The sequence below is a fragment of the Pogona vitticeps genome, chromosome 1, assembly GCF_051106095.1.
Source record: "Pogona vitticeps strain Pit_001003342236 chromosome 1, PviZW2.1, whole genome shotgun sequence".
NCBI classification, from domain to species: domain Eukaryota; kingdom Metazoa; phylum Chordata; class Lepidosauria; order Squamata; family Agamidae; genus Pogona; species Pogona vitticeps.
In genome coordinates this window covers 34,793,574-34,804,122 of record NC_135783.1, presented here as the reverse complement: position 1 = coordinate 34,804,122, position 10,549 = coordinate 34,793,574, and the positions used below count along the sequence as shown (strand labels likewise).

Here is a 10,549-nt window from a genome sequence, read left to right as displayed (position 1 = left end):
CCACAAACTTCCCTCCCATAACGGGGGGGGAGGGATTTCAGATTGATCTGTTGTTTAAAATTAATTATCTGGTGTGGACAATGGTTCTGTTTGTTCTCTGCATTAATAGAACAAAAATTGGGAGAAATCTGTTGTGTTTAGGAGGAGAGGGAGTTAAAGATTTGTGCTGTGCTATCCCGATTACACTTTTGTAGCTGGAACAACCATCTGGACTGCTCTCCCTCATAAGGAAACAGACATAACAAATTTAACAAACAATTTATTTACACTCTACATTTCTTCCCTTATTTTTTTTTTCCTCCAGTGCAGTATTTCTTGGCCGGATTAGACAAAGCAAGATTTTGGCAAAGGATTGAGAAGGATAAAGAAGGGATGGACTTGGGGTCAAATGCTTTACAGTGTGAACGAATGGTAGAAGAAGAGCTTGAAAATGTTCCCCCTACATTTTTTTTTCTGACTGGTGGATTGTAGAAATTGTAGTTCCCCCCCCCCCAAAAAAAAAACCTCATCCGAGCTTTGGGGAAAGGGATTTTTGTGGACCTGGGGCTGGCAAAGTGCGTGGGGTGGGGAGATGAAGACGTGGCCATCTTTTTCCTAGCGGCAGAAGGCGTCCAGCAGAAACCCTCTGGGATCCATCAAGGTGTGGATCTTCCCAAAGCTAAATCCGCCAGTTTCTTTCCTTAGTTTCTGCACCGGGGCTGCAGGATGGCGCTCTCAGTCCGGCCGGGTTGATACACACACGCCCCATTCTCCACAAATGGGGCAGTTACCTCTGGGCTCCAAACTCGAGACCTCAAGCAGAGGTTGGCACCCCCACATCCACCCGCGGTTAAGAGATCAGCTCGCCTCTGACCCCCACCGCCCTCCCCCTACAATAGAGGTGAGGACCCCACATCCACCCCCGTTGTCAGCTGTGGTGCGGGGGGGGGAATCACTCGGAGCTGGTGCTAAGGATGGCTTCCGAGCCTGGCCAGTGCCCCCGCGAAGGCAGTCACGGAGAGTCCCGCAGACAAAAAGCCGGCTCTGGGCATCGCAGAGACTCTTTGACTTGGTCCAAGCCCATGGGAGCCGAAGGCAGCGGTTCGGGGTGAACTGCGGGCTCCGAGACTGCCGACTGATGCAACTCCGGACTATGCCGCGGCAGGGGCTGATCAGGGGCGGCCCCGGCTTCCGTCCGTTCCGCGTCGCTGCCGGGCTCCAGATCCAAAGATTCCGATTCGCTACTTTCGCTCTCGCCTTCCGAGCGGCTCGGGCTGCGCTCCGTCTCGCCCTCGACGATCGGCACAGCGCCCCCTGCCGCCTTCTCCGCCGGCTCCTTCTCTTTGTCCTTCTGCGCCTGCGCCTCCTTCGAGTGCCTCCATTTCATGCGCCGGTTCTGGAACCAGACTTTGACCTGCGAGCGGAATCAGAGGAAAAGACCCACGCGGGGGCGAGAAGGGGGGCATTAGCGACCGGGCGGGAGACGACGCGGAGGCTAGCCTGGCACTTTCAATCGTGGCTCCCGCCTCACCCCCATCACCCCGAGAGGAGGCTTTTCATCCTTCACACTTTCAACAAGCAAAGCATGATAGTCCTCATGAACACTGGGGCGGCATAATGGCGTTTCCAGTGTACATTTGGGACTATCAGACATTTTATGTGGCACCTGTGTCAAAAAGTCATGCCTTTTTTGACGGGGAAAGTACGTTTAAAATGCCAGCCACCGACAGTAATAAAAGCTCCATGCACCTGAACCCAGTGGTTTAAATCAAATAGTCACAACTAGAGTAGGCCAATTGATTCCATGAAATTTAGATGCTGAGTCACCAAATCCCCATTGACTCAATAGGCCTCCTCTAGTAGTAATTTACTCCTTAATTTCAACCAGTGTAATTTACTTCTCTGTACAAGTGCATATTTTTGTATGATTCCACCTCTCGGTATGTGAGTTGTACACCCGATGTGTACCAATGGCGAAGAGGACAACCTTTCTTTCATTGAGGGAGCCGCGTGTCCGTCGAGACCGGCGGCGACAAAGGAATCACCCCTTACATCGGAGCCGCCGCCGCCCCGCTCTTTCCTCAATCAGCCTCCGCAGCCCCGGTCTTTGCTGCCATCCCAATTATGCAGCTACGGGGATTGAATCCCTCTCTTGGACAGGTCCTGGCATGGAACGTCCTGAACCCTCCATGGAAAAATGTTCGAAATAAAGTGGATTTAGATTACTAGAGGAGGGGGAAAAAATCTGGAACAGATGCATATGTGTCCAACTTATTTTCAATTTGCTTTTTTTAAAAAAAAGAAGAAAAGAAATAGAAAAACTAATGAAAGTGAGAAGGAAAGGAAGAAAGATCGACGGCCCTGCTTCCCTTGGACCGATCTGCCGTCATAACTACATTGCTGTGATTCCAGATGTAATGTATAAAATTGTGGCCATATTCCACAAATACAGTACGTGGAAATAGTTCCTCTTGCGTTTTCGCTCGAAGCTCCAAGCACAGCGTAAAGCACCACTTAATTGTACCGTACAGTAAAATACAGAATTGTTCCACCGACGGGATGTGTCAGGAGGTTTATTATTTTCCTAACGATCAGCCCACCTGCGTGCCCTGCTGAAATCAGGGGGACCGACCCTCCCAAGGTAAATAAACACGACCCGGATCGGAGTGTTAATCGGAGTGTGTTTATTTTGGCAAGCAAGGGGAAATCTCCAGCCCATTGAGATTGTTTTTCATTGGCGCGTGGAGCCCTTTATACTGCTAACAGGTTGGAATCTATAGACCGGAGGAACTTCCGTCAAGAAAGGGGGAAAAGGTCTTGCTGAAATAAGACATATTTATTGGGCAATCAGCAGTGTCTTCTTTGTGTGCGCAGGTGCCTGCAAGGCTACACGCGGGAGAACAAGGGGCACTTTAAAATAAAATAACATCTGAATATCTTTACCAGTTCTCGTGGTTGATCCGTGCAGGGATTTATTTTTAACAGATAAAAAATAACTTTATTTTTTAAAAAAACACGTTCTCCTAACGGCAAGGGAGCAGCCTTGACTTGGGTAAGTCTCTTGCATAGCTTATGCCAAAATTCTCCTTTCTTGGTGGCAACACCTAAAGCAGGCGATCAAGCCGAAGTTACCCACTTTCGGACCCCTTTAATTTCAAGGGGAAATACTGAGACTGCAATCCTAGTGGGTCTGACTCTGCGGCCCACATGTTTCCTTTATATGTTTTTAGTATCCTGTACTGTACGTGGTTGAGATTACTCAATAGATCCAGCTATAGGAGTAAGCCGGTCTAGTACATGTATACAGGTCACAATCTTTAAAATTTTAAGCAGCACTAAGATAATCGAAATCAATGAGTTAGGTTTCTAACACAGATAAAAATTTACTACCATTCTAAAAGTCAGATTCTATTGTCAGAGACCGAAAATCGCTCTTTCGCCTCTCTTTATGGGATTCAATTCCAGATTGAGATCTGATAATATTGATAATGGTAACATTTTTCTCCGCTGGCTCCTGGTCATCCAGAAGGGAGCTGGAATGTGCTAGAGAGGCATCACCGGGTCAGGTTAGAAGGACATTTGTTTTTCTTTCTCCCACCGGACTTTTAAAAAAAAAACACCACCGCACGGCAGGGCATCGAACTCCCAACCTCGAGCTCCATAGCCAGATCTCCTCAGTCACTAATCCAGCAGAGCAAATAAATAATCCCGAGTTGGGAAAGTTCCTTTCTGAACTACAGCTCCCCAAATCCCACCCCACCCCACCTCCAAGCTGGTATTCTGACGGTTGTGGTCTGACGGAGCTCTGGTTAAACCCAAATCTGACCCCACGGGGAGTAAAATCCGGACTGGATTCTTTTAAATCCTGCAGAAGGAGCGCAAGGGGCTGGAAAGATATCTCTTCTCCCTCCTCCCCCCCCCCCACACTTCTTCTCGGGTCGCCTTTCCTATCAGGACCGCATTGTAGTTTATATCCCTTGTAGTCATTTCCCCTGCCAACCGCTATCGCCCTAGCTGTCCTTTTCCACAAACAGCCAAAATAAACAGGCCAAGAGGAACGGGCATAAATCTTCCACTTAAACTTAACGGGGCCCTTTCGCCTCCACTTGGTTCAGAAAAATCGAGGCGTTATTTACTGCATTACTAAGCCCGAAGCAATGTGAAAATAGCTCGTATTAGCACGGCAATTATTTACGAGCTTGAAAGGATTGGGGGCGGGAGGAACACGGAAAGGTTCAAGCCACCCTTTCCTCTCCTTCCCAGGCCCATTTTTCTCTTCGATTCACTCGCCTTTCCCCTTCCGGCCCCGGGAGGACGGGGGGGGGGGGGGAGGCAGGCCGTCTTCCCTTGGCCGGGAGCCCCGTCGAATGCTTTGGGACTTACTCTCGAGGAACCGTACACAGCAGTGTCGTTACAGGCTGCAATCTCACGGGCAGGGACCCGTGATTCGAGCCATACAAAGAAGGGAGGGAGGAAGCAAAGAAGGAGGGGATGATTATAAGGCTCCCCTTGGCCCTTGCAAAAACCCGAGACCTCGAGAAAGCTCATTTTTCCACTATAACTTCAAGGGGGGAAAACACCCTCGATTCTGGTAGTCCAAAAAAGGGTATCCCCCCCCCCCAAACTCTGGAGAAACCCCACCTGTGTATATGGGCAGTAGAATCCCATGATTATTTTAAAGATTTTCTTGAATTTTTTTTTTAATGCCAGGAGCTCAAGGCTCCTTAAACTCAGTGGTCAGTTGTCTATTGTTAATCTCAACCAGAGCAGCCGTACTAATTCCGTTGGATTTACCTAATCTGGATTTGCCCTTCAGCAATCAATTCAGTAGACCTACTTGTAACTGGGACCAGCGATCGGAGACTGGCCAGTGGTATTTTGTGAGTTCCCTTGACTTTACAGCGGAGCAGACAGGAACGTGACTTTCGGGGTAGGGGTGGGAAAGACACTTTCAGGCTGGCTGGAGGATTCCAGGTGTTCCTTCCCCCACCCCCAACATTAATTGCCTCTTCTCTCTTTCTGGATACAGGACAGGGTTCTTAGCACAAGATATATTTTAGTGGGCTGGAGACCAGGTTATCCTGGCCTTAACCCAGGAAAGTTTATGCCTAATGCATTTGGTTTTTTTAAGGTGCCCCACAGAAAGTGGGCATGTCTTGGTTAGGGGTACGCTTGCCGCACCAGAGAGTTGATTATAACAGAGTTATAACACTACCCTACCCCTCTGGAATTTGCTTTGCTGAAGTGAGCTGCCAACACTGAAAAGCAACAACAATAATAACAGGAGGAGGAAGAAATCACGGGGAAAAATTTCCGGTTAGCTCTGCATGAGGATTGTGGAGATACAAGAACTGGCGAAACAGGCATATATTTTAAAAGGGGAGGGAAAAAAACAACAACAACCACATCCTAGGACTTACTTGAGCGTCTGTGAGTCCTAACATGGCTGCAAGTTGTTTTCGGTCCGGTTTGGTGACATATTTCTGGATTTCAAAGCGTTTCTCCAGCCCTTTCCTTTGGAGGTTGGAAAACACCGCTCGGGACCACGAGCGTTTCCGCTTGTAAGTTTGAGGCAGCGTGTCCTTCGTGAGCACCGCGTAAGGACCTGAAAAGTTGAACACAAAGGAGCGGAAAGAAGGGAAGGAAAATTAAATGCCTGGACTTGGCCGGGTAGCAAAGCAACCCCTTTGGTCGCCGCCCCCTCCTCGCCTAAAGGTAAAGGGAGTTCAAAGAGCCGGGCTTTTAAGGAGACCTCTTTCCGATCCTGATTCTATTAATAGATCCATTGGTATTTTAGGGGAAGCTCTAACCACGTGTTCCATGTTTGCAAGATAGCACTTAACTGCTGCTAATATATATAAAAGTACTCCCCGCATCCGCCCATGTAATTCCTTGCTTATTATTATTTACACCCTTTCCCTGCTGTGGATTCTATTTCTTTTTGGAAAGCATCTACTGGATTTAATATGGTTCCCTCTCAACCCCCCTCGAATAAAATCCTCCCATTCACTGGTTCTCTTTGAAGGTGAGCTATCTGGTAACCTTTGACTTCCCGAACTTCGGCTGTATCTCTTTGCAAGTGTTCACACCCGTGCATTGCATTGGAACTTTGTTCCAAGCCTAAATATCCAAGCAGGACGTGACATTTAGATAAGGAACGGGGCAGCAAATCCTCACTTTCTTTTTTTTTTTCTTGAAAGCCCACCCAAGATCAAGCTTCAAGACTGGGTAGATAGGCAGGTCTCTCTCTCTCTCATCGAGCATTGATCCAATATGCCGAAAGGGTTGGAAATGCCTTGCCATTGAAAACTGAACCGGCTCTCAAACCATATCCAAAACTCTAACACGATTTGCTTGGAAAGTAAGCTCTGTTGAAGCCAGTGGCGTAGTTAGGATGAGGCGCCAGGCGATCCTAATTAAAGCGCTCGAGTCCTCCCTCGCAGGTTTACTAGGAAGCAAGCTCCATCGAATTCCACGGCACTTACTCCCACGTAAAGATGCACAGGAATGCAACGAGAGAAACACAGATCTGGCTTTCTCCAACCTGGCGCCCACAGTGGTATTTGACTGCAAGTCCCACCATCTTGGCTATGTTGCCCGAGGCCTCATGGGAGTTGTAGTCCACTCGCATACACGCTTAGGGTGCCCGGTTGAATTCAGCTGTGGCAGTGGCAGGGCTGGGTTTTAAAAGACTTTGTACCTGGAAAAGTGTCCTGAAACTGGTGCTGAACTGAATTCCGTGGGGTTGTGTTTAAAGTCCCCAGGACTCCGGAGGTCTCGTTAATGGGTTCTAGAGAGGCGAAGAACTGGCCGGCCGGAGGCTGTAAGGAAGGGACGTGAACCCCGCTTGGGCGGCTGGTGCTTAATAAGGAGGTCAGATCTGTGGGCACAGGAATAAGGAGAGCTCGGTTACAGGCAGAGAGAAAAGAGGCGCAGGACCCGGAGCAAGTTCAACCGACTTACAGGCCGACCCCTGAATGCATTGGGGGGGGGGAGAGGAAGCCCGCCGATGGAAGGAGGGTCCGGTGACACTGTGTGGCTAATGCTCCGCAGGGACTCCCTTCTCGCTCGGGGGCGTTTGTGGCCAAGGGTGCGCGCACAGGAGCGAAACGGGAAGCTCTCCCACCCGCCTCTGCTCGCGCACAAACACCTACCCTCCCCGTGAGGTTCAAGACTCTGAGATTTATTCCCTAGACGCCAACATTTAGGATGGGGGGGGCACAGAACCTTCATGGGGTCACCAGAAACCTAACAAACAAGGCGAGCTTTCCGTTTGTCCAGCTCGCTTCTTCAGACGGCGACAGCGGAAAAGCTGGGCTCCGCGGGGCCCTCGCTTCAAGGAGACTCCAGCTTTCCCAGCCAGACCGATTGAGAAAGCCCGTCATTACTTGCAAGGCTTACTTGGGAGCAAGTCTCGTTGAATGCATGGGGCTTCCACCCGAGTTAAAGGGAGTGGAGCTCGAGCTGAGGGGCCTGGAGGGATGTTTATCGGAACTTCCAAGAAACTCAGACCAGACCGTTTAACCTGCCGGGGGGGGGGCCGAAAGGCTCGTTCCTTCCTCAATAAGGGTATTTGGATCGGGCTGGGAAGAACCTTGAGCCATCCTGCCCCTTCCCCGACACCTCTAGGGCTGGCAGAAAGATAAGTGGTTGAAGCACCGGGAAATTTGGGGCCTGGGAATTAACATGATAAAAGGGAAAGGGACTTCTTTTTGTCGATGTAAGCACTCGACTTCGTCCCTCTTTTCCCAAGTCGAAAGTTACATATTTATTCAATGCAATTCGTCGGGGGGGGGGAGAATTCATTTTGCTAAGGCCCTGTAGCAACAAAATCAGCAAAGACTCTTGTAGCACCTTAAGGGTTTTTGCATTAATTAAGGCAGAAGCTTTTATGCGCTGCAACACCCAGCGAAGTGGATCGCAGTCCACGACAACTAAAGCCATAATAAAATGTAAAGGCCGTTAGGGTGCCGCCAGACTCTGGAGAGTTACAATTTTACCAACCTCTCTTTTAATGCATATATTCACGTTACCCCACAGGCCCGAATTTATCTCCAAAGGAAGTATAGGGTTAATTTATTTTGCAAACAAGTAAATGGGGTCGAGGAATGGCAACAGCGCTTGTTTTAGGATTTGGGGCCTACTGGATTTTGATCCAATCAGCTGGTTTTCATTAGGGTGCCTCTGGATGACGAAGCTATTTCGCTTTTGCTTGGGAAGTACGAGCCTCTCATGGAATTAAATCCTTGACACATTTAACAAAAGGGGGAAAGAAATTACTTTGGGTACAATTCACCCGCCTTCTAATCACTGCGCATATTTAACATTTATTGCATCCTGATACGGGTTGAACCGATACAGGCCCAGGCTTGTCTGACCATCAGGAACCCAACGGCGGCCGCCTCGGTTCTCTCCCCTCCCTGCGGCAAAGATCGACTCAAAGGCGACAGGTACAACCTATGGACATTTTCCCAGCGACAAATAAGGCCCACTGGGCTCAAGAGGACATCTGCAGCCTTGGGAATCGAGTTAGAGGCCTGGAATATGCCGACGATATCGCCGCACTCTCAACCGGTAGAAGGGCAGAGGCACCAATAGGTTTTTGACAGCAGCACCGAAATCAACGGGACTTACTTCCCAAGTAAATAACGCTCCCGATGGGGATTCTCGCCTAACTTTTTTTTTCCTGATAATTTCTGAAACTTTAGGCAACTCCATTGCACAAGAGCTCCTTCCGTTGTGCAACAACAGAAAGAGCAAAGCCCGAGTTTCCTCTCTCCGCCGGCAAAGGAAAAACAAAAACAAAAGTGTAATTTAAAGCTGTACTGAACACTACAGCTTGACTAGCACGGCGGGAGGATCGTCTCCTCGCCTGCTTTCCACCCGCCCTCCCCTGTTTTCAATTGCCACAGGTAAACCCATACGCCAGAGATCGCCCTGGCTTTAGTATGATGGGACCCATAAATAATCATAAATCAGAGAGCCGGTATGGTACAATGGATGGAGCCACAGAGCAGGAGTAAGGAGAGCTGAGTTCAAATCCCTCGTCAGGCATGGCAACTTATGGGGGCGGGTGCCACGGGTAAAACTACTCAAATATCTCGCGTATCTTGAAAACCCTATAAGGGTTGCCACAAGTAAGATGCCTCTTGAAGGCAGACAACAATAAAAACATCACCCTTCAGCAAGTTGACAGACCGACAATCCATCGGGCGTTTGTGTCCAGATCCACTGAAGTAAGTGGAGCTTCCCTGTCTATATGCATACACACACACACACGATGTGCGTGTTTTGTATTCGGGCCGGAATGGGAGTGGGAGGGGGGGCAGTGACCGTAAAGCCACGGGGTCGCTTTCTCTACCTCTCAGCGTGTTGCTTTCCTTGAGTTTTGGGTCGAACTCGGCGGACAAAATGCGATCAATCCCAAACTTCAAGTCTTTGCTGGAAGGCGGCGCGGGCGCCGAGCCGGGGTGGGTCTGATGGCTTTGGCCCCTTCCCGGGGTCGGGGCGCCTCCGCCGGAGCCCCCGGTGGGGGAGCGCTGAGGATGGGGCGGGTGGGAGTGATGGTAAGGCGCCGAGAGAGGCGAAAGCCGGGCGGGGAAGGCGACCGGAGGGTCCGGGGCCACCAGGGGAGTCGGCCGGAGCGGAGACGCGGCAGCGGCGGCGGCGGCGGCGGCGGCGGCCTGGAACTGCGCGTGGGCATGGGCGGCCCCCAAGTGGGCGGCCAGGCTGGCCGAGGGGCCCCCCGCATGCAGGCCCTCCACCGGCGTCTCCCCGCCCGCGGCGGCGGCGGCGGCGGCGGCGTGCAAAATGTCCGCGATGCAGAAGGACGGCTTCTTGAGCCCCGCGGGATCCAAGGCGAAACAGCCGCCGGCGCCCGGGCCGCCCGGGCCACAGTACGCCGCGGACCACAGGCTGAAGTTGGAGGCGTAGAACGGGGCCAGGCCGGCCGTGTACATCCTGCCGAGGCGCCCGGGGCCCGCCGCTCCCTCCTCGGCTCCCGGCTCCGCTTGCCACCCCGGCGGAGTCCTCGCCGCGCACAACAGCCCGAGGAAGGCGCTCGCCCTCGCCTGCCAGCCGATCGCCTCCTCTGCCCAGCCCGCCCGCCCGCTCGCCGGTCAGCCAAGCCGGGAGATCTCAGCCGGGCAATGCCTCCGGGGCCGGGCGCATCACCGGAGGCGAACCGAGGCCACGCCACGCTCCTCGAGGCAGCCGCTGGGAAAGGGCAGGCGCGTCAAACCAAATAACAACAAGCCAAGGCGCGCACGCACCCCAGAAACTCCCCTTGCTGGAAGAAGGAACGGTCAAAGGAGGGGAGGGGAGGGGAGGGCGGGAGAAAACGAAAAGGACCCGCCCGCCCACTCTCGGCGGCCGAAGCAACTTCCCAAACTTTTTTTGTTTTTTTGCCTTCCTTAACTTTTTTTTAACTCAGCGTACAGAGGCCGAGCTTCTTCTGACAGCGGATTGGTCAGCCCTTGACCAATCAGAGGAGCAGAGGCGGCCCGGAGAAAGTTTGCGGGTAAGCCGCGCGCCTCCCACGCAGAGAGAGAGAGAGAGAGAGAGAGAGAGA

At 51.5% G+C, this 10,549-nt stretch overlaps 1 protein-coding gene across 2 annotated transcripts; it reads right to left on the bottom strand.

The window, feature by feature from the left end:
* Positions 1-241: 241 nt before the first annotated feature.
* HLX (H2.0 like homeobox) lies at positions 242-10,310 on the bottom strand. 2 transcript variants are annotated; one of them, XM_020786583.3, is made up of 4 exons: positions 9,341-10,305; positions 6,680-6,859; positions 5,400-5,584; positions 242-1,393 (listed from the first exon to the last, which is right to left on the bottom strand). In XM_020786583.3, the coding sequence occupies exons 1-4, from the start codon at positions 9,936-9,938 to the stop codon at positions 992-994; spliced, it is 1,365 nt and encodes a 454-aa protein (XP_020642242.3). In that variant the 5' UTR covers positions 9,939-10,305; the 3' UTR covers positions 242-991. The 2 variants fall into 2 exon arrangements, with proteins under 2 accessions (XP_020642242.3, XP_072846672.2); XM_072990571.2 differs by lacking the exon at positions 6,680-6,859 and having other exon boundaries at positions 9,341-10,310.
* Between the last annotated feature and the right edge of the window lie 239 nt (positions 10,311-10,549).